Below are 23,192 nucleotides of genomic sequence, written 5' to 3' on the forward strand. Positions count from 1 at the left end.
AAAAGAAATGAGATTTTACTCTAAACGGGACCCGATACCACTTTCTGTTCTCACGGCAACAACTTGAAATTTACGGAAAGGAAGTTTATTCCCTGGAGGGGATTATTTGCAGGAACTCATGGGCCACCTATTGGTGGCCCCCGTGCCAACATGCAGTGCTCTGGCTGGAGAACCGGGCAGGTGCCATGTGCAACAAGAGGGACGGGACACGGGGTCCCCCACAGATTCTCAGTTTTTCTCCAAAGGAGCGGCCCTGCTTTTTCCCAAATTCTCACCTGCCAGGCAGGTGAGGCCTCACCTTCCTCCAGCCTGTGTGCTGCACTTGGTGGGGACAGGGACCCAGGCCCTCCTGGGCTCACACAGCGGCCCTCAGCATCGGGTCCCCACAGCAGCCTCCACCTCTCCAGGACCTTGGGGGAAATGCAGATTCTTAGGCCTCCACCAGGACTCCGGAGTCGGGCTCTAACTCACATGCACCCCCCGCCACCAGGCGCCACCAGGGGAGTCTGCAGAGAATCCTGGTCCAGCCGACAAGCCCAGGCAGGGAGAAGTTTGGGTGAGAATGTGCGTCTCTCTCACCTGCGGCTCCAGGCCCGGCCCTGAGAGGTCAAGGGGAACGAGACCTGCCTCAGGTCCTGAGCAGCAGTGCGCGAACCAGGGAGGGTCTCCGTTCCCTATCTTCCTCTAGGAAGGGATGTTCTGCTCAGGGGCTGAAGCTGTAGCAATGTCCCCTCCCAGGAGACAGGGTCACCTGCTGGAGGGAGGGACATTCCCTTTCTCTGCACAAGGTTTCAGCTCGGGTGTGGGAGGCAGCCAAAGTTCCTGAAGGAGGACTGCTGGCCCCCCCAGCTGTCGGGGTTGATGGGGAGGGTCCTGAGACCCATGTCCCCTGTTACATCAGCCGCTGCCAGCCTGAGGGGAGGTTCCGGTCAGTTCCCGGTAAGGGTGCTCCCCGCGGGGCAGTTCAGGCCCACGCTGGAGTTGCTGTTCCCTTGGCTCCAGGACGACGACGAGTTCATTGCGGGAAGCGCACAGCCTTCCTGGACCCGCTCAGCCCGTGCCTTTGTGTTCCAGATCCCCGCAGACAGGGCCAGCACCCCACGCACCACGACCATGACCTTCACCTGCTTTGTGTTCTTTGACCTCTTCAACGCCTTGACCTGCCGCTCTCAGGTGAGCCCCGGGCTGCCTTCTCCTCCCTTCCCGGCAGGGCCCAATCCTGTTCTCAGAAGCGCTGACGACACGCGCCCTCCTCCTCCCGCAGACCAAGTTGATATTTGAGATCGGTTTTCTCCGGAACCCCATGTTCCTGTACTCGGTGCTGGGGTCAATTCTGGGGCAGCTGGCCGTGATTTACATCCCGCCCCTGCAGAAGGTCTTCCAGACGGAGAACCTGGGCGCACTCGGTGAGTGGGAGGGGTCAGCACCTGCCCCCCCCGCCCCCGCCTGTGCCCTGTGGTGGGCACGGAGAGGCACCACGGGCAGCAGGGGACGCGGCCTCCTGGCCTTGTGCCAAGGCTGGCAGCTTGGAGCATATACAGCAAGGCCCCGGGTCTGCACCGTGGGGGGCAAGTCTGGGCTCATTCTGCCCCCAGTGGCAATGGGCACCATGTTCGTACTGAAATGTTGGCAACGGGCAGCCAGGGAAGGTTCTGTGGGGTCCGGGCAAGGTCTAGGGATTGACCCACTGGAACGAGTCAGTGTGGGGTGCCCGGGGCGCCCGAAGCAGGGGTTGGGGCATCTGCCCTCATGCTGGATGAGAGGAGGGATGAGGGTCCTGTTCTGAGGTGGGTAACACCTGCCCCTCCGCCAAAGCCACCTGGAAACAGAGGGTGGTCACGGTGGAGCTTGCTCTGCCGCGTCGTGCGCGCTGGGTTGAGATCTGCTTCCGGGAAGGGAAAGGTCTGGTCCGCAGCTCCTGGGTCCTCCCCGCTCACCTCTGGGGTCTCTGTGACTAAAGACAAAATGGAGGAAAAGGAGCTCCGGGCCGAGGTTCCCGCAAGCTGGTGGGCAGAGGCCAACCTGTGCTGACTCCTTTTTTCCTTTCCCCTTTTGGCAGATTTGTTGCTTTTAACTGGATTGGCCTCATCTGTGTTCATTTTGTCAGAGCTCCTCAAACTATGTGAAAAATTCTTCTCCAGAGCCAAGAAAGCCCAGACTCACCCAGAAGACATCTAGTGGCCCCCACCTGTGTAAAATCCCTAAATCTCTATTTTTGTCGTGACGGTGGCCCTTCCCCTAGCCCCTCGTCAGAGGGGTGCTCTTAGGACACCGTGCGGCCGGCCCCTCACCCGGCTCCGCCCCTGGCCTCGGAGACGGGCTGGGAGCACACGGCACAGAAACACCCCGCTATTTATTAAACCACAGTGATTTGTATCAACCATCATGGGTAAGATGGGGGGCCCGGCCTAGGGGCCACGGCTTCTGCTCTGAGGCCCTGTCTCCTCACCCGTCAGGTGGGGGCTTGGAGGCGTTTTGTGGAGTGCTGGGCCCGCGCCTGGTTCGCGTTTTCCCTACAAGCGACCACCTGGGAAACCTTATGCCGCTTCTGGAAATCCACGAAGCCTGTTGTTCACAACCGTGTCCAGGGCAACCAACGGTCCAGCTCTGAGAGGCCTGAGCCAAGCCCCCGTCCTCTACGATCCACAGTAAAGGGCCTTTCCCTTGGGCCCCAGGACCCAGCACGTTTCCCAGCTGCCGGAAGATGAGAGCCAGGACTGTTTGTTCGTAAGGGAGGGCAGCAGCCAGGCAGGAAGCCACCACGGAGGAGGAGCGTCTGTGACATGAGGCCACAGCTGTGACCACCAGCCCCTGCCCCCCCCCCCGTTATTAGGATGGGGACAAAGAGGAACACAGCCGTGTTCTAAGAGACCGGCTCACGCTACTGCGGGGGCCGGCGGCTCAGGAGCACGCCGCCATGGGACTCCTTCCTTCCCGGGCATCCCAGGCCTCCCTCTCAAGCCTTCAACTGAGGGGATGAGGCTCACCCATGTTATGGAGGCAACCTCTGTGATCCAAAGCCAACTGATTGAAATTTTAAGCACACCTAAAAAATCTCTCACGGGAACAGCCAGACTGGTATTTGACCAAACAGCTGGGCACCACAGCCCGGCCAAACTGACACAGAAAAGTAAAGTAACCCTCTCGCCCAAAACCTGGGCTGCCTGGGGTGGTGACAGACACCTGGGCCAGACCAGGGAGAGGGAGGTCAGAGTGGACCCCTGCAGCTCCCAGGCAAAGTTTGGAATCCTTGGAAGGAAGATGCATGGCCTGGGGTGACTATCCTCCCTCCACAACCCCCGCTGATGACACCAGAGCTAAAGGAAGACACACACGGGCCATCCCTCCAAAAAGATGATCGAGGGGGCTGCCCAAGAGGAAGCCATTCGGGCAGGGGTGATACCGGCTCAGCAGCTGCCACACACGCAGCCTGCCACACACCGTGGCTCTGAGGGGCACCTCCAAGCACCATGCTGCCCCTTAAAAAATAAGAACAATCAGGGTCGACGGATACTTGCAGTAACAACATAAAAAAGTACTCAATCCTTAATAAATACCATACAGAACAGCCCAGGGTACACTGTCAAGGTCAAAGATAAAATAAAGACTAACAGGGACAGGTGAGGGACAGGTGAGATCTTACTGCCCAAGACCCAACACGCTGACCACAAAGTAAAACAGATAAATCAGACCACACCCAAATGTAAACCATCTTTTCATCAAAATATAGCAGACTTGAACACTGTTAAGCAACTTAGCTTGACTCCCATTTTTATAGAATGCTCACCCCTCAGCAGCAAAGGGACATTCACCAAAATAAAAATGGGAAACAGCAGAAATCAGTTAAGTCAAAGATTTTTGATTTTGAAAAAAATCCAAGAGCTAGTTCTTTTAAAATATCAATAAAATGGCCAGTCTTGCTAGAGGTTTATCCAAGGGAAAAAGATACAAATCGTCAACATTAGGGACGAAGGTGGTTGATCACAACAGCTCCCTCAAGATACTCCAACAGTAATACTGAAAATCGCAGGCACAGAAATTCAACAAGGAAATAAACCAATTCCTTGAAAACCACAAACTATTGCAACACATTAATATGCAGTAATCTGATTAGTCCCAAAACTTCTGAGGACAGTGATGCAGTTTAAACCATTCCCCCAAAAAGGAAATGTTGTGACTCTGGACAATTTAGAAGTTAATGAAGAAAACATCGTCATTTCAATAAATGGTGTTGGAACAGCAGAAAGAGCCACCCTCGACTCAAGCCTCATGCCTTCCACAAAAATTAACTCAAAATGAGCCACAGATCTAAACCAGAATAAAAACAGGGAAAAAAATCTTTGGGATCTAGGATTAGGCAGAGTTCTTAGACCTGACCCCACGAGACCATCCCTGAAAGAGAAACTGAGTAAATACACCGTAGTGGAATTACTGGGTCATATGGTAATTCTGTTTTTAACTTCCTGAGGAACGAATGAAAATGAAAACACTAATTCAAAAAGATGTTTGCGCCCCTATGTTTATTGCAGCATTATTTGTAATAGCCAGAACATGAAAGCAGCCTCGCGTCCCTCCACAGATGAATGGATACAGAAGGTTAGTACATACACAATGGAGTATTACTCAGCCAGAAAAAGAATGAGATCTTGCCCTTTTTTTGAGAGAGAGCAAGTGAGCACGTGTGCTTACATGCACAGGGGAGGGGGGCAGAAGCAGGGAGTGAGCGAGCATCTTAAGCAGGCTCCACACCCGGCATGGAGCCTGACATGGGGCTCGATCTCACCACCCCGAGACCGTGACCTGAGCTGAAATCAAGAGTTGGACGCTTAACCGACTGAGCCACCCAGGGGCCCCGAGAGTATTACTCAGCTATAAAAAGAATGAGATTTGGGGGCACCTGGGGTGGCTCAATCAGTTAAGCGTCTGTCTTCGACTCAGGTCATGATCCCGGGGTCCTCAGATCGACCCCGTGCTGGGCTCCCTGCTCAGGGGGGGAGTCTCCCTCTCCTCCCCCCGCCCCCACCCCTGTACTCATCCTCTAATTAATAAAATCTTAAAAAATAATGAGATCTTGCCATCTGCAGAAACATGGATGGACCCAGCAAGTGTAATTCTAAGGGAAGTAAGTCAGAGAAAGACAAATGCCATATGATTTTGCTCATAAGTGCATCTAAAAAACAAAGCAAATGAACAAAAAAAAGACACAAACCAAAAAACAGGCTCTTACCTATAGAGAACACACTGATGGTTACCAGAGGGGAGGGCGTGGGGGATGGGGGTGATGGGGGGGGATGGGGATTAAGAGTGCATTTACCATGAGAACAAAGGAATGTACAGAAGTGCCAAATTACCATATCGTACACCTGAAACTAATATCACACTGTATCCTCACTATCCTGGAATTAAAAAAAAATTTTTTTAAGGACACTGCACTTAACGAACACTGAGAAATACATAGAATTGTTGAATCATATTGTACACCTCCAACTAATATAACACTAAATTATACCTGAATAAAAAAAGTTTAAAAATCCAGGAAAAAAGAAAAGCTAATTGAGTTTCATCAAAAATCAAAATGTTTTGCCCAGGAAAGTCACTATTTAAGAGAATTGGGGGGGGGGGGGGGGAAAGGCTGGACAAAAAATATTTTCAAATCTCATACTCAAAAATAGACTTTAATCCAGGATATTTTTTAAACACTTAAAACTTAACACTGAAAAAAAAAATAGGAACAGGGCAAAAGTCTTGACCTGAGTCTTCACCAAGGAGGACATACAGATGGTACATAAACACAGGAAATGATGTTCCGCCTCAGCCTGCAAGGAGATACACTACACACCTATTAAAGTGCTGGCGAGGACAGCAGCAGGTGCAGCTCCCGCATGTTGCTGGAGGGCGGGTGCGTGTCACGGCCACTCTGCAGAGCAGGCTGACTGCGTCCCGTCAGGTTAAACACACACTTAGCTTGTGACCCAGCAATGCTAGGTCCTAGGGTCCTACGTACGGACCCTCACGTGCACACAAAAATCTGTACATGAATGCTCAGGGCAGCTTTACTTGTACGAGCCAAATCTTAGAACAGCCCAAACATCGTTCTGTGGGGGAACGGATGGAGGAACTCGGGAGCACCCCCACGATGGACAACTCCCCGGCCATGAGAAAGAGCGGACATGGGAGCGGATGCGTGGCATCCTGGGTTGGTCTCATGGCTATCATGCCGAGTGAAGGAAACCAGTCGTACTGGTTACGTACTGTATGGTTCCATTGACCTAACATTCTCTAAGTGACAATAAGGGTGACGGAGAATGGAGGAGAGGCCACCAGGATGCAGGGTTAGCAGGGCGTGCCTATAAGCAGCGGAGCAGAAGGGAGTTTTGGGGGCCATGGAAGAGTTCACATCAACAGCAGTGATGGTCACATGAATCTATACACGAGATCAAGTTTCACAGGGCTGGTGCCGGAGGTCCCCAGGGCCACCCTCAGGCTTGGTGATTCTCTAGAAGGACTCAGGGGGAGGAGGCCCAGGAGCCCTGTTCGCGGAACACTCTCAGATTCTACCCCTGGCTCGTTCTGATTTGTACCTTTCCCTGTCATAAGCCTGACCAACAGTACAGTGGGTTTCGGTGAGTTCTTTTTAGTGAACTGTCCAACCCAAGGGTAATTTTGGGAGCGCTCTGAACTAGTAGTGGGTATCAGAAGGCTTGGGCAGCTTTGCCAACCAGGAGGACTGTGCCCTTAGCCTTGAGTTGGCCTAAAATCAAGTGCTGTGGAAAAACCGGTGGCATTCAAACAAGGTTGGTGTTTAGCTGAGAGTATTGTACCAACGCCAACGTCCTGGCTTGGGTAACTGTGCTAGGGGTAGGGAAGACGTTTTCATTAGAGGAAGCTGGGTGAGTAGTCCACAGGAACTCCCGGTACTCTATGTCAATCTACATTATTTCAAAGTTTATAAGAAAAAACAACAACAACAAAACAGACTCAAAATCGAGCTACAATCATCAGGCAAACACCACACACACTGGGGTGACACAATGTCAGACAAGGTGAAAATCGAGGCCAAAAGCATTAGGAGAGCCAGGAAGGGAATTTAATGAGACGCAATCACCACTAAAACCTGAAGAGGCCAGGGCATGCACCAACACAGCGTCCAAATTCACAGAGCACCATGTGGAAAATGTAGCAAAGCGTACAGAAAATTCAGTAGCAGACCGACTGGCCACGTGTAAGGACACAGCTAAAACTCAATTCTTCGAATCACTAATCAGCAAAACTGAAAATCAACACCACCATTTGTAGGAAAATTCTGCAGCACACCAAAGTTTTAAACCTCCTGGGTCTAAGTAGAAATCGGAGTAAGAATGGCAGAAAATCTAGAAGCCAACCATGAACACACGCCCCTCAGAATCGACGCAGTGCCAAAGAAGACAGAGCTCGAAGAAGAAAGTGACACCTCTACTTATATACTTACTTCCACTCTTTTTTATTTAGTAATTTGACAATCAACTCAAATTTGTAAAACAAACAAGCTGGAGAAGATACTATACAAGCACAATTAACTTCAAAAAACAAAACTGGTACAACGTCATGTAGGAAAAGTGACAGCAATTAAAAACCCACAACTACAGAAGATTTCACGTACTTCGGTCAATCCTACGTAATTTGAAGACTTATATAAAATGAAAAACTTACCAGGAAATTTAAAAATCTGGGACGCCTGGGTGGCTCTGTCGGTGAAGCGTCTGCCTTCAGCTCAGGTCATGGTCCCAGGGTCCTGGGATCGAGCCCCGAGTTGGACTCCCTGCTCAGCGGGGAGCCTGCTTCTCCCTCTGCCTCTCCCCCCTCCCCCTGCTCCTGCGTTCTAATAAATAAATAAAAGCTTAAAAAAAAAAAAAGGAAAATTAAAAATCGTCAGAATGAACCCCAGCAGACATCTAAAACCACCCAGATGATAAGAGACATGGATGAGGTTCTCAAGTGCTCACCCCTCCTTGCCCGCCAAACCAAAAAGTTCCTGCAGAAAAGGAAAGTTCTAAATTGTTTTTGTAAGCTTAGTCAGCACAACTTTAAAGCATGACTTACATAAAATCAGACCCAAACAAAACTACACACCAACTCCTTTGTACACACGGCTACAAAAGTACCGAACACAGTCTGACTGAATTCACACATTCGAAGCGCGTCAGTTAACATACAAACGCAGCTCAGTGTTTGGCGCCCTACTGACTTGGCATTCCTTATTTAAAAACTCTGAATCAGACAATCATGGGTGTTAAAAAACTTTTTATAAAATTCAACATCTGGACAGAAACTCTTAACATAAATACAAACAAAGGATTATTTCTTTTACACGAAAACCTATCCTGCTTCGTGACAAAAGACCAGAGGCGTTTCCATTTAAGTCAGGAGTAGGAAGGGGGTATCACTGCTACTGAAATCCTGAAAGTATTTGCTGATACAATCAATCAAGAGAAAGAAAAGGTCTAGAAATTGCAAGAGCAGGGAAGCTATCCCCACTTCCAGGTACACAATCATAGGAAGTGCACTCAACACGTTGTAGGTATCAGTTATAGCTCAGTTAGGCTGCAGGGAAAAAGAAGAAATCACGGGAGCCCAAAACCAGCAGCACCGGACCTGGGGATTCATTAGAAATGTCCACTCTCAGCTCCCTCCCCAGCCTAAGGAGTCAGAAACTCTGGGGGTGGAGCCCTGACACCTGCCCTTCAGCACGCCTTCTAGAAGATTCTGACACAGACCTAAGGTTGAAAACCCCCAGATCAAAGAATTCAGCAAGGTAGCTGGGTACAAAACTAGGTAGAAAAACTTAAAAACCTTCCTATGTTCAATCAATCATCAGGGAAAAAAGTCCACGTACGGTACCAGCAGTAACAACGAAATCTAGGTGGCACACTTAGATGTTCCCGTCCTTGGGGGCAGGAGGAAGCCACCTCTGCCAGGTGTCAGTTCTGCCTACACTGATCCACATTTAAGGCCATCTCCAAAATGCAACCATCAAACTTTTTAGAAGAGTTACCCAAGGTCAGAGAAAACAAACAGGCAAGCATAGGAAGGAAATTTCCAAAACAGAGAAGTCATCAGTGAATAGCTCTTACCTCTTTTTCTCATCAAACTCCAGTATTTAAAACATGAGGCAGAGACTGAAGTTCATATAGAAATGCAGGGCTTGAGAAAGTGGTCCTCTACTCCCTCCCCCTCCCCCTCCCCTTCTTTGGGGGTGGTGGGGAAAGAGCAGAGGGGGGGAGAGAGAAAATCCCAAGCAGGGTCCATGCCCAGTGAAGAGCCTGACATGGGGCTTGATCTCACGACCCTGAGATCGTGACCTGAGCCAAAATCAAGAGTCAGAGGCTTAACCGACTGAGCCATCCAGGCGCCCCAAGAAAGTGTACTTTAAGTCAGTGGGAAAGAAACATACCATTAAATATAAAAGATACTGGAATTCATTTGGGGGCAAGATAGAGGTACATTTTAAATTACATTGTGAATGGATCAAAAATTTAGAAGGAAAAATGGAAAGCAAAGAAGCAGAAGAAAACACAATTTTTTTTTTTTTTTTAATCACAGAGTGGGGAAAAAAACTTTCTAAGCAAACTACAAATCTCAGAAGCCTTAAGAGGAAATGCTGATAAAAAAGGACAAAATGCGTAATTTACACATAGGAAAATAAAGCCAAACAAACTGGAAAAAACACTTAGCAAACAAATGCTTCATTTGAAAAAGCACTCTTGCAAATCAGCAAGAAGAAAACCCACATCCCAGAAAAGCAGGTGAAGGGTAGGACACAGACGGCGTTTGAAACCTGAAGCCCTTCACTGTCATTCAGAGAAAATACCAGGTCCACAAAAACTAAGCTTTAACGGAGTGTCGGCATATACACGGCCAACAGGCACAGAGGGACGTCAGGAGTATCAGCTGAACTCAAGAGGTTTGCTCATTTGTCAGCATCTAAATTAAGAAGCATCTTTTGATCCAACAATTCAACTTCTGCGAGTTCATTCTTCCGGACAAAACGCACACCGAGACACACATCCGGACCAGCCACAGACAGTCCCCGGCCGCAGAGGCTGGGCGCCAGCAACAATGGGGCGTCCGCATCCCGGGGCATGGCACGGTCCGTGACGTCAGAGAGGGAGACAGATGGGTCGCTTTGAAACCACCTCCACCAACAACAAGCAGGGCACACACCACTGTAGCAGACGCAACTCTGCTGGGCGCGCAGTGGGTCCCCTCTGGCCGGAGACCTAAGCGGTTTTCTCCTGAGTGGCTTTGCCTTTTGGGAAGGAAAATGGCTGCAGGAAGATTTATCTTTCAAGTTACATCCTTCATAGTTCAACCTTTTTTACCATGTCCACCTATGGCCATTGTTTTAATAAAGACAACATGGGTGGGGGGAGTAACGGTAGCCCTGTTTGCATCATGAGCCCCATCCCTTTACGTCTTCCTTCCGGCACCTTCCGGGGCCCTGACTGGTCTTCATTCACAGGAAAACCACTGGCCCTGAATTCTTATTTCTGTTGCATAAAAGAACCACCTCTTCACTGTTAAAACCAGCACCGCGTGTTTCCCAGGCCCGGGCGGAGGGAGGGTGGCCAGGTCTGGTGGCCTTCACCGTGGCCACACCCTTGACAGGTTTGTGTGCGGAGAACCTCACAGCGAGAGAAGCCCACTGGCAGGGCTGCACCCTCCAGGTGGCCAAGCGCCTGGGCTGGGCACCCGCCTTTCTCTGTGTGAGCGTGCCGTCCTGGGAAATGGGTCCCTGCCTGTCACCTGCCCTCTGATGAGAAGAGACACAAGGCGAGTGTGCCCACAAACAAAATCCAAGCCTCTCTGAAAGCCCTGAGCAGAGGAAGCAGCAATGGGACTTAAGGTACAAATACCAACAGGCCTGTTATTAGTGAGGTATTCAGTTGCTTTTTTAAAAAAAGAAATTCCAGAACAGATGAAAGGTGCAGGACTGACCTAACTCTCTGGATTTATGGTAAGGATCTGAGGAGCCTCACCCTCCCATCTGCTAACCCATCGGTTGGGGGGATCACACGATGTTCCCCGAGCAGCTTATTAAAAACTGGCTTTTCAGGAGGAAAATCAATTATGACTACGTCTGTGCATGTCAGTCTGCTGCCCCTCCGCATACTGCCTGGGCACGCACTTTTCTTTTTTAAAGCTCATTTGCAAGGCCTTCTGCTCAATCAGGGTTACTGCTAAGTGCCAAGTTGGGGGAGCCTCCTGGGAGAAAATGCAGCACCTGCAAAATGCAAACGGCTTGGTTTACTATGGCTTATAAGCAGGCCCATTCTATAGTAAAAGGCCCCATTCTCATCAGATGTGCAGAAGGTCCAATTTTACAGCAAAAGACCCAGGAGGCGGCGCAGGTGTCCAAGCCGAGCCCACGGCTCTGTCCGTGAAGGAGGGACTTCTCACGGCGGGCTTAGATTCTCCTGCCCGGCCTCAGACACCCACCCAGGTCATCGGTCAGCATGCCGGGGTCACTCGAGTCCGTTTCAAGTGAGTCCCTGCTGTCAAATGACCCGTCACCCCTTTGGGGGCCACTGAGCCCGAGGCAGACACTGAGGAGGTGGTGCCAGGGTCAGGAACCCAGGCCAGTACGGTCAAGTTACTCACCACTAATCCATGCCACGGGATGTCTCGGAGCTTGCGAATTCCCCCTTTAGGTTAGTAACAGAACCACCTGGAACCCCCGCAGACCGTGGCACAGACTCATTTAAAAGCAGCTGAGAAAGGTGGGGGAGGAACCTTATTACAAACACCTATGCAGGACCCTCCCCCCCACGGGGACACCTGCTCTCTCGCTGTTTGTTTTTTATAAATACAGAAATTTCAGGTCGTAGGAAGCTGCTCCCAAAAGGCGTTGAGACTCACATCCCAATGCCTCTGCCCTTTATCAGCTGGAATGGAACATCAAGGCACGTTTTTAACTGCAATGGCTCGAGCAGGGGCCAGGTGACCCCCAGCAGGCAGAGCCCCGCCCTGCATGGCAGGAACGCACGTGCCCATCGGACGCTAACGCAGGTACAGGTCCTGTCCATGTCTCCGGATTTCATTGACGAAAAATGAACAGCATACAAGGATTAAGTTGCTAATGGACACTCGAGATTTCTGCAAGATGCACCCACCAATCCATACATAACATCAAAGGAATTTTACTGTGTTCTGATTCAGCATGTCCTGGACCGCCTGGACACGCACAGTGCAGCCCTGTTGAACACGTGAGATGGGGGAGGGCTCCGCAGGCTGCGCTCTGTCCAGGGGGCCAGCATCCAGCTCTAGGAAGGCCTGAGCTCGGGGGCACCTCCTCATTCATCCTCTGGGATGTCCCGGAGCCCTTCGCTGTGGCGACTCCGCCCACTGATTTCCAGCAGGGCCTGGGCCTCAGGGTCCACATCCAGGATGCTTTTGCTGCTCTTGGCCTTGGGAAGAAGGGAAGGGACATGAACGTCTCCCTCACAGCCAAGAACAAGCAGGGACGTCCTGCCGGTTCCAAGCTCATGACAGTAGGACCCCTACTTTTGCCACAAGGAAAACACCGTGGGGGCTCCGGCACTCTCACGGAGGTGCCCCTGACCCCGGGATACCATCATTGGGAGGTCTTGGGGTGCAGAGGGCCCAAGAATGGCTCACTACAGAACCACGGGATGAGAAGGAAGCCTGGACCTTCCTCATCTGGTAGACGGGCCATGTGCCCAGCAGCTTCCCACCTTGGGCAGGTCCCTGCCTCCAGGAGGGTCCACTCTACGAAACCCCACGGACCTCGACAGGACTCCCAGCCCTGCTGTGCACCCACTAGCATCTCTGTCCAGCAGCAACTGCTGGGCCCGAGTTTAGAACAAACTACCTCCAGACGGAGCAGTAAAAAGGTAGCCTGCAGAGAGTGGAGCAGTGCCCCACCCCACCCCGCTCACCTGCTGCGACCCTGAGCTGTCCCCCACTGCCCACACCTCCATCTTCTTAAAGCCAAAGTTCTCCTGGGCCGACAGCTGAGGGCTGTTGTATGTGGTGCACTTGGGCTTGGCCTTGCTGTGTCCTTTCCCAAAATCCACATCGATCCACAGCCCGAAGTAACCGTGTTGTCCTCCCATGCCCTGCGGGGGGAAGACAGGGCCGCCTCAGTCAGAGCTGCCGGACCCTCCGAGCCTGCATCAGCCGCAAGACCCAGGCTGACAGGAGGGCCGGTAAGAGGTGGACGCGGCTTTCTTCCCTTTTTTCAAACTGGAAACACACAGAGGGCTGCAATTTAAACATCCCGTCCAAGCTACTAAAATAACCAAGGCGTCCAGACGCCCACCCCACGGCTCCTTCTCCTGGGGCCACACTGGCTGAGAGCATAGGTGACAGCAGAAGACCAAAAAAAAAAAAAAAAGGATTCAGACCAGGGCCCAGAGACCCAAAGCATTCAACTAAGGGGGGAGAGGTCAGCACCGATCCTGACGCTGGAAAACCAGCTACTGGGCCCCCAGAGAGGGTGCTGCTCAGCCGGGAGTCACTTCCTGCGTGGGGCCAACCGCAGGGACAACCAACAGACGCAGACCTGGGGGTGACTCACACCCAATCTCTCCACCATCCATCGCTCCACCGTCACGCTCACCTGTGGCCGGCAAGACAAAACCACCGTTCAGCCTCCAGATGACCTTCCCCGATGCCCCCTCTACCACTGCCTTTTCGGGCCCCTGGCAGGCCAGGTACTGAGGTTGAGAGGGAGACCAGACCAGAAAATGACGACTCTCAGGGCGGCTTCTCTCTTGGGCTGATTACTGGCGATTCCTGAGGACCTACTGGGTGCTGTTCCTGAGGCCACCCAACTGTCCTTTCTGGGAGGTGTCCGGGGTCCTCAGGGGGCCCACAGGTGCCTTACAGTGAGCCCGGGAAGGAGCACTGGGGCCCTCTCCAACCTGACAAGCTGGACCAGCCTTCTTGGGCTCCTCGGCTCTGCAAGCACAGAGCTGGAATTTCCCAAAAGGTGCTCTGTGTTAAGCAGCAAAGGAATCGGCTGGGGTGCTGGCAGGAGACCCATGTCTCACCCAAACTAAGCAGGCTCACAGGTGCGGGGTGGGGGGTGCACACGCGGGGACACCCAACCCAGCTCCTCCCCTTGGCCCTGGCGCCCACCCCTCGCCTGCATCCTCGCCCTCTTCCTCCCGTGGCTGAGTCTCCGGGCTGCAGACGGAGCAGACGGTAGGTGCACTCACCCTGATGGGAGCCCCCGTTTTACGAGTTACGCGGGGACAACTCCGGATGGGGCCAGGGAGCCCAGATCTGGGCGTGCCCCTCTCCCAGCTCATCTCCAGCCACAAAGGCCACAGCCCAACCAGCTGACCCCAGAAAAAGTGGCGAATCCACTGTTTGCACACAAACCACGGACATGCCTCAGCAGAGCCCGACCTTGCAGGAGAGAATTCTGTCCTGTCACGTGCCATGGCACTCAGACCCAGGCAGAATGGAGTGAACACGGCCCACGCCTATAACCAAAGGCATACAGCTCCCCTGACTTGTAGGGAAGTGTCAGCCTGGGCACGTCGGGACTGACCCCGTGGCAGGAAGGACATCACGCAGGTGGGACAGCCCCTGCTCTCCCTAAGCCCTTACCAGTCCGTTCGGGATGGTCTGCTGCCCGTGATTCAGGTACATGTAGTGGTCGTTGTAACCCGTGGAGGTGTACACGGCCATGCGGGGGTAGATGGAGAACAGGAAGCATGCGTCATCTCCTGGAAGTGACCAGAGTGGGGACAAGCTCACATCAACGATCCCACACAGCACCATTTCGCACAATTCTGAGGGACCGGGGCCCGGACAAAGCAAGCCCCTTGCCGCTCAGCCCAAAGCCGTGGGTCTTTCCACCGCACACCGCACCGCAGAAACGGTAAACCTCAAGGAAGGGACTCCCCGGCTGCTACATCACCTCACGTCTGCAAGGTTAGGACAGCTTCCAGGCCAAACGGACTGGAAGGCGCCGAACATGACCGCATCTGTGATGCGAGGCTGCCCTCTGCTGGAATTCCACCCTCATGTCTCAGGACAGCATGGACTCAAGTTTGAAAACCTGCCAACTGTGTGTTTCCACTGTTCTTCGGGGAGCCTAATCCTGCTTCTTAATCTAACACTAAGACCAGCGGAGCCAACATGGAGTTAATACCCAAGGAGCTGGGAGAAGTGGAAGGTCACCTGTTAGGATTCTCCGTGCCCTAAAGCACGGCCTCCAACACTGCAGACAGCAGCTCGTCATTCCCCCATTCATGCCCCGAGACACTGTGACAAGGAAGGTGGGGGTGCAGAAGTGAGCAAACGCAGCAGGGTTGAGACGCCCCCAGAAAGGCCCCTGGGCTGGCATCTGGGACCGTGGATTCGGGGAGGGTCCCCCACTCCCAGAAATGGTAAGGGGGGCTCCCTGTGCAAACAGTGTGATTGATGCAGAACACCTGCTTTCCTCCCGGACTCTGGGATTTGGGTGCTCTCAGAGCCGGCACCCAGGAAAACCCAGGCGCTGAGCCCCTAACGGGCATCGCTGCTGGAGAACCCTGCTGGGGAATCGAGTGCGTCCTGTGTGACCCCCGGGAGAGGGCTCTGGAAGTTGGTGCCTGTCCCTCTGCCGATCTTATCCAGGTCCTCTTGCTACAATTAATCGTGGCCACGAGGGTGACTGTACCCCGAGTCCTGCAGGTCCTCCTAGGGAGTCCCCAACATGTGGGTGGTCTTGGGGATCCCGGACACAGTGGGGAAGAGCTAGTAGCAGCTACTGGATTAAAGATCTGACATATTCTGAAACCTTGGAAAAACGAAACCCTAGAAACAACAGGACTTCAGGGATTCTGCTTGATTCCCGTCCCCCAACCCGCAGCTACTATGATCTCCCTCGTAATGTCAACTCTGCACCTGGATGCGGCCTCCCGGCCTGCAGAAGCTTGCCTCATAGAGGGAAGGTGTGCAGAGGTGTGCAGTACGACAGAGGACACACACGGCCCTCCCAGGTCTGGGAAGGCTTCCTGGAGGAGGTGACCTTGGGCTGAGTCCCAACAAGGAGCTGGTCATGCAAACAGGTCGGGAGGAGAGAAAGCGCAGCATGTGCCAAGTCTGAGAATGAGAGGGAGCCCAGCCTGCAGGCAGTCTGAGGAGACAGAGCATGGAGCACCAGGGGACAGGCGCAGGTCATGAGGCTGCGCACAGGAGTTGCGCCTCCTGCAGGCAGCATTCAGGGTCTCAAGAGAGGCCGCCCTGTCAGACGTGCTGGGATGTGGCAAATGGATTGGAGGACAAGATGGAAACCAGGGGGGCTCATTAGGAGGCCCCCACAGCAACGCAGACGGAACAGCACGAGAGAAGGTGGGGGGATGCGAGAGGACCCTCCCATTCAGACTCGCGGTCCCTGTCCCGGAGGACCCTGTGGCATTGGTCTGTCACATCTAGGGACCCGGACAGGAAGGATATTAACCATCTGGCTCCTGGGTGTGAGAGCGGGGCTGCATCGGGTCTCAGAGCCTCTGGGAAAGGCCCCCCCATTTCACCGCTGGGGAGACTCACTGAAGACACGGGCTCGGGCAGCCAGGGCCACACACCGAGGCACCGACGGGGATGTCAGACCTGGGAAGGCAGGTACAGCTCTGAGTCCGAGAACAGCCCACTGCCCAGGGGATAAATGACCCTTGAAAAATGTTGATCAGGGGCGCCTGGGTGGCTCAGATGATTAGGCATCTGCCTTCGGCTCAGGTCATGATCCCGGGGTCCTGGGATTGAGCCCCGCACTGGGCTCCCTGCTTGGCAGGGAGCCTGCTTCTCCCTCTGCCTGTCCCCCTCTGTGCTCTCTCGCCCTGTCAAATAAATAAAGTCTTTAAAAAGAAAAGAAAAAATGTTGACCGAACACATTTCTTTAAGGAAGGGCAAAAATTTACTTCTAAGACTTTCATCCAGTGCATTGAAAGCCACACAATGAGTGCTCAAATTGCAACAAAAAAACACAAGACCGGGTGACCACGGCAGAAGGGAAAGGCAGACCCTGCAGGGCAGATGCACCAGTGGAGAACAGGGCTGTCCAGGGATGGGGGGCGGCCCGCAAGAACATCCATCCATCGGACTGACCAGTGGAAGCACCACAGCCCAGCCTCCCCCGTGGCCTAGACCCTGTGTGGTTTAATAACGCCGAGCCCCCGCCTCCTCGCCTGAGACCCAGGGTGGGCCTGTCCTGTGTCCCCTCCTCTGTTGCCAGAATCACAAGAAACCCAGGAAGCGCTAGACCACACAGAGCAGCATCTCCTACTGTCCTCCCGACCGTGTCCTGAGAAGCATTCGGAGGGGCCGGAAGAAAGGCTCCGGACACGCATGCCTTGGGTCAGCTCATGGGTCCCCAGGCAGAAGCCATGAGACCGAACTCTCCAGGAGCACCGTGCGACCGCGTGCGGGGCAGGGGACCCAGTCTCACCTTGAAACTGAGGCCTGACCTCCCAGGAGCAGGAGGCAAACCCGCCGAACACCTGGCCATCGTGGTCCTCCAACAGCAGCACGCAGGGGCCCCGGTGGGTGATGTGGCCGCAGAGCTGCGCGAAGCTGTGCCCATGGAGCTCAGACGAGAAGAGCAGGTGCCAGCGGCCCTGCTGCTCCCTGCGCAGGTGGGAGTTGATGTAGATGACCGACAGGACGTCCAGGATGCTCTCAAACACCCTCTCCTGGTCAACGTGACACTCGGGGACCAGGGTGGTCAGGTCGAGGGAGGAGCGCAGGAGGAGGAAGCCTCTGTGGATGACCACACTCAGAAACGTGGCCACGTGGGGGGCCCTGAACACCCAGTCCTCGATGGTGGCTCGGTCACACTCACAGTCCAGCTGCTGAGGCCCCAGAATCTTCTCGCCACCTAGGGGAGGGACAGACCCAAGGCGTGTGGCCACATTACCTGACATCCACTCCCTGCACCTGTGCAGCCCAACGTGGGAGCCACATGTGGCTTCTGAGGGGTTGACATCTGGCTGGTCTGGACAGAGCTGTGCAGGAAGTATAAAACACACACCCGATTCCAAAAAGCCGGTGTGAAAAAGCAAGTGTAAGATCTCCCTCACTTTTTACATTGATTGCCGATGTTCAAGTATACTTTGGACATCTTAGAAGTAATTCCCGTTCCTTTTTGCTCCTTTCATGTGGCTACTGGAGTATTTAACATTTCACACGTGGCTTGCATTGGCGCCTGCACTGATCTCAACAATTCGACATCCACACCCATCTTTTCTCTCCTCTGCAAGCTGCACGTGAGGTGCCCAGGAGACAGCCAAGCCTCACCCCTGTGCCCAGCCCTGAAGCCCTCTGCAGGTGTTCCCGAGAGAGCCACGCCAAAAAACACTCTTCAAGGGTCTTCCACCGAACACAGCCATTTCGAAAGGCCCTAGAAGCATGACACCCTCCAGGTGAGTGAGGGTGGGGGCTGTAACTTACGAGACATGCCCACCGCCAGTTATCTGGGAAGAACGGGTGTCATTAACAAAGAATTATGCTTAACCCCATAGTCTTGTTTTCTCTCTTACCCACCAAGAATGGAGGTGACACGGTGGTGGTACCAGAAGGCCGACCACTGGTATTTTACATATGTTATGTTATTCTCCTGTCCAAGTTCCAAATTCATCACTTGATTTTTGAAATAGGACCTATTTTCAAACTGCATTTTAAAATCCAGCTTTATAATAAAATAATGCTTTTATAAAAACAAATCTACTTTGCAAAGAGATTCACCACAGGTATTTTCAAATCCCAAGTAAATTCAAATGTATACGGTTTCTCCTCTAATGATAGTAGAATACACATTATTCTCAAGGGCACATGGAACATTCTCCGGAATAGATCGTACATTAGTGCATGAAGCATGCCTCAGTAAATTTTAAAGAACTAAAATCATACAAAGTATGTTCTTCAACCACAATGGTAAGAAATTATAAATCAACAAGAGGCGACTTAGGAAATTCAAACATGTAGAAGTCAAATAACACACATCTAAGTAACCAACAGACCAAAAGAGGAATCACAAATTAGAAGATACTGAGAGGGTTGAACGCGCACACACACACACACACACACACACCACACCACACCAAAACTTACGGGATGCAGCTAAAGCAGTGCTTAGAGGTAAATATATAGCTGTAAATACCTATATTGAAAAAGAAGAGAGATCTCAAATCAATAACCTAACCTTCAACCTCAGAACACTAGAGAAAGTAGACCTAAATGTGAAGCAACCAGAAAGTAAGAAAAGACTAGGGTGGAGAGGAATGAAGAGACAGAGAAAACCAACTATATCAAAAGTTGGCTCTCTGAAAACATCCACCAAAATCTGATAGACCTTCAGCTAGACGGATCAAGAAAATAAAAAGCCTCAAATAACTAAAATCAGAAATGAAATTGGGTGGGGGGTGCCTTGGTGGCTCAATCCATTGGCATCTGCCTTTGGCTCGGGTCATGATCTCAGGGTCCTGGGATCGGGCCCTGGGTTGGGCTCTGCACTCACTGGGGCGTCTGCTTCTCCCTCTCCCTCTGCCCTTCCCCCTACTGGTACTCTGTCTCTCTCTCTCAAATAGATAAAAGCTTAAAAAAACAAAAACAAAAACGTAACTGGGGACATCACTAATGATCTTACAGAGTTAAGTATTACAAAAAATACTAGGAACAATTATGTTAATTTCTGCATATCTGTGAATTTCCCAAATGCCTCCTTACTGATTTGTAATTTCTTTCCACTGTCATTGAAGAATCATACTCTGTATGATTTCAGTCCTTTTAAATTTATCACGAGGCATGTTTCACGGCCAAAACGATAATCAGAACAAATCGGGAGGACTCACGTATCGGATTTCAAAACCTCGATCCAAAGCTACAGTGACCCAGACCGCGTGGTACCAGTCTACGTGTCAAGGACTCAGTGGGTGAGCACGCAGGGCACTTGCCTCGGAGGTCCATCTCGGAGAAGAGCTGGGCGGCCAGCACCTGCACCCTGGAGGGGGGCCCTGGGCCTCTCTTCTGGGTCCAGCCTCTCAGCTCCTGTCTGTAGTTGAGCACATGAACCACAGAGCCAACCAGATCCTCTGTAAACTGCAAGACCACAGTTTTACCATTCGTCACATTTCCACCGTGACCCACAACCTACATCATATCAATACAGGGAAGGGCGCTTTATCTTTTCAATGCCGACTACAATGGGTCACAATGTGGGAAGAGATTACATTACTTAGGTAGGTGTTCAAGCTCTATTTCACCAAGGCCTCTATCCAGCAGTCCTGACCTCACCAGTGATGTGGTCTAGGGTCCCCGAGGGGGCATCTCCTTGTGCCTCCACCGGCTGTGCAGTCATGCCAAGTCCCCACCTTAGGATCCCAAGGCTGCTTCGCATGGCTGCAAAGGGCCTCGTGGCCTCTCTACCTTCTGGACTTCTCTTGCTTTCACAGGACATTCTGTGGCAGAAATCATTTTCAGGATCACAAGACTCTTCTCCTCCGAGTTTCCCTTCAACAAGTGGGACATGGACACGGTGAACTGCTCCTGGGAGACGCTGTCGCTGGGCCTCATGGCCTTCCCCGTCAGGTCAACCCTCCGCATGCCGTCATAGAGTCTGGTGACCATCTCCGGGGGAAGAGCTTCCCCAATGTGGCTCTGTTGGGAACAAGCGGCAGAAAAGCCTGGACGGGGTTGAGCTACACGTGGCAGGGTTGCAGGAAAAGAACCAGGGACCAAGACCAACCACTGCCGCTCCCAAATGCTTCCACCAGCCCTCAACCTTCCTAAACCCCACATATGTATCCTCTCTTCCCAACCCAAGGGAATCACATCACCCCAAAATGCACATGCCTGATGTGTCCTGGCTTGTGGCTCATCATGGCCATCAGACTCTTCCACAATCTGTTCCCATCCTGCCCTCCAAACTTTCCAGTCCCCACCCCCCCCCCCGACTGGCCACATCATTCCTGCCTCTGGTCACTGCCTGCTCTTCACTCTGCTCACACCTCTTCATTCTACACATTTAAATTTTAAATCTAATTCTGGTTTTTTTCTTAGATATATTTATTTATTTTACAGAGAGTGAGCGAGCAAGCGAGCATGGGGGAAGGGACAGAGGGAGAATCTCAAGCAAACTCTACGCTGACTGTGGAGCCTGACGCAGGGCTTGATCTCATGACCCTGAGATCATGATCTGAGCCAAAATCAAGAGTCAGACGCTCAACCAACTGAGCCACCCCAGGTGCCCGGATTTTAAATCTTTTTTTTTTTTTTAAGATTTTATTTATTTATTTGACAGAGACACAGCGAGAGAGGGAACACAAGCAGGGGGAGTGGGAGAGGGAGAAGCAGGCCTCCCGCCGAGCAGGGAGCCCGATGCAGGACTCGATCCCAGGACCCTGGGACCATGACCTGAGCTGAAGGCAGATGCTTAACGACTGAGCCACCCAGGTGCCCCTTAAATCTCCTTAATTAACATCTTGCCAGTAACGTAAATGTAAATACTGTTTTCCTTTTTCACTCCAACATGCACTGTGATTTGCTCCAGGGATTACAAAAAGATGGACAGAAACAGCAAATCACAAACTGAATCATGAGCTTCCTCCGAGCAGGGTCTGAAAACCGGGTTCTTTCCAACGGCTCGCTGTGTCTGGAGTCTGGGACAGCACGGATATTCAGAGGCTCTCGTAAGGCAGGTTCCCAAGCTCATTCCTATTTGTCAGTGTTTTCCAGGTTATCCTGAAAAAGCAACCTCTGCTGCTACTCCCAAAGAAACTTTCTTCAGTCACCAGGGTTTTCTGACCAACTTTTCACCCTCCGTACGGTGATACACACACATGAACACTGTTACCCACCCTGCCCTCAGGCCTTTCATTGGTCTGCTGGTCCTGCCTGCTTCAGCCTCGTGGGTGCCTGGGTCTAGTGGAGATCCATATACACCCACATGTACACGCGCACATGCACACACCCACGTGGCTATGACCCCGATAACCTCCCTCATCTTTGAAGTGAGCATGTTGGGGGATCCCCAAGGCCCCCACCAGCTCCCACTCGGCACATTCTAGAGGCGGCGGCTACTAGATTGGCTTCCCCTGATACAGCCCTTCCCCATCACCCAGGAAGATGGGCTGGTGGAGTCTCTTTGCCACTGTCTTGCTCAGTCTGGGCACTCAAACATGCTGTTAAAAAAAATCCCATGGAGGGGCACCTAGATGGCTCAGTCAGTTAAGTGTCTGCCTTTGGCTCAGGTCCTGGGATCAAGCCCTGCATCAGGCTCCCTGCTCAGCGGAGAGTCTGCTTCTCTCTCCGCCTCTGACCCTCGTCCCTGCTTGTGCGCTCTGTCTCAGATAAATAAATAAAAATCTTAAAAAAAAAAAAAAAGCCCCATGGAACAGGGTGAAAAGATGGGGGAAACAGGCAATTTTAACCCCTTGGCAGATAAAACTTAAATGTGAAACTTCATTATTTTGTTAGGAGTGCCAGAAAAATCCTAGGACATCAAACATTCACAAATACATCTGAAGGCAAAGTACACTTGAAACCGTGGTTACTGGACCCACGAACCCTGCTAAAGCAGCCGGTCACCCGGTCTCAGAGGGAAATCAGGGGACAAAGTTTTAAGAGACGGGAGACAGGGCTGGCCCCTTTGGTCGATCTCAAGGTAGAAGTGTCCCCCAAAACATGGCACTACAGAGACGGAGCAGAGCAGCTGAGACAGACCCTGCATCCTGCAACACAGAAGATGCAGACCACCTGCCTTTTCCAGAGAATGCACTTGGCAGTGTTGCGTCGGACCACGACAGAGAGCTGCTTCGGGCCCAAGGGCCACAGCGCGCAGCACCGGCTCAAGACCACCCACTAAAAGCCACGTGTGGCTCTTGCCTTTAGCGCCTTCAGAGAGAAGGATCGGGGCGAGGTACTGGGGCTGTGCGTCTCCGACGACAGAGCATCAAAGAGTCTATCGATCTCCGCCTGCTCCTCAGGAAGAAACCGTGAGCAAAACTTCTGCCCCGACTGGCTTCTGCTGTTCCCCATCTCTCCTCGTATCCGGCACAATTCTCTGCAGAAGACACCACATTAGAGATCAAGTTAGAGAGCTCACAGAGAATAAATGTTGGTTAGGATACATGGTCAATTACTCAATATTGAGTTAGCTGCAAAAAAGTGGCTAAAACTCATCAGAGCTACATCAGGGAGTGAAT

The 23,192-nt window shown here is 52.2% G+C and overlaps 2 protein-coding genes and 1 long non-coding RNA gene across 8 annotated transcripts in view; 1 reads left to right on the forward strand and 2 right to left on the reverse strand.

Annotated features, from left to right (window-relative positions):
- Nucleotides 1-2,178, forward strand: part of ATP2C2 (ATPase secretory pathway Ca2+ transporting 2) — a 60,392-nt gene extending 58,214 nt beyond the window's left edge. Inside the window, exons 25-27 of the mRNA XM_028092245.2 lie at nucleotides 1,075-1,173; nucleotides 1,265-1,406; nucleotides 2,060-2,178. Of these exons, the coding sequence (XP_027948046.2) occupies nucleotides 1,075-1,173; nucleotides 1,265-1,406; nucleotides 2,060-2,178 (360 nt within the window). The remainder of the gene's footprint in view (nucleotides 1-1,074; nucleotides 1,174-1,264; nucleotides 1,407-2,059) is intronic.
- On the reverse strand, nucleotides 70-12,109 carry LOC114200220 (uncharacterized). Its single transcript, XR_015769154.1, has 2 exons — nucleotides 7,690-12,109; nucleotides 70-1,954 (listed from the first exon to the last, which is right to left on the reverse strand). It is a non-coding gene; the product is annotated as an uncharacterized LOC114200220 (long non-coding RNA).
- Nucleotides 12,110-12,160: 51 nt separating this feature from the next.
- MEAK7 (MTOR associated protein MEAK7) overlaps nucleotides 12,161-23,192 on the reverse strand; it is a 50,749-nt gene continuing 39,717 nt past the window's right edge. For 5 of the 6 annotated variants that reach the window (XM_088027509.1, XM_088027510.1, XM_028092252.2 and 2 more), the window contains 7 exons: nucleotides 22,873-23,050; nucleotides 20,416-20,646; nucleotides 19,944-20,088; nucleotides 17,441-17,869; nucleotides 14,617-14,735; nucleotides 12,936-13,115; nucleotides 12,161-12,443 (listed from right to left, as the gene is read on the reverse strand). In XM_088027509.1, coding sequence (XP_087883635.1) covers nucleotides 12,330-12,443; nucleotides 12,936-13,115; nucleotides 14,617-14,735; nucleotides 17,441-17,869; nucleotides 19,944-20,088; nucleotides 20,416-20,646; nucleotides 22,873-23,025 — 1,371 coding nt within the window. In that variant the 5' untranslated portion in view covers nucleotides 23,026-23,050 and the 3' untranslated portion in view covers nucleotides 12,161-12,329. Of the gene's footprint in view, nucleotides 12,444-12,935; nucleotides 13,116-14,616; nucleotides 14,736-17,440; nucleotides 17,870-19,943; nucleotides 20,089-20,415; nucleotides 23,051-23,192 lie in introns of those variants that run through there. The other variant, XM_088027508.1, reaches the window with a different exon arrangement.

Source organism: Eumetopias jubatus, unplaced genomic scaffold, assembly GCF_037043125.1.
Source record: "Eumetopias jubatus isolate StellerSeaLion01/CBP00866 unplaced genomic scaffold, mEumJub1_p1.0 scaffold_10, whole genome shotgun sequence".
Lineage (NCBI taxonomy): Eukaryota > Metazoa > Chordata > Mammalia > Carnivora > Otariidae > Eumetopias > Eumetopias jubatus.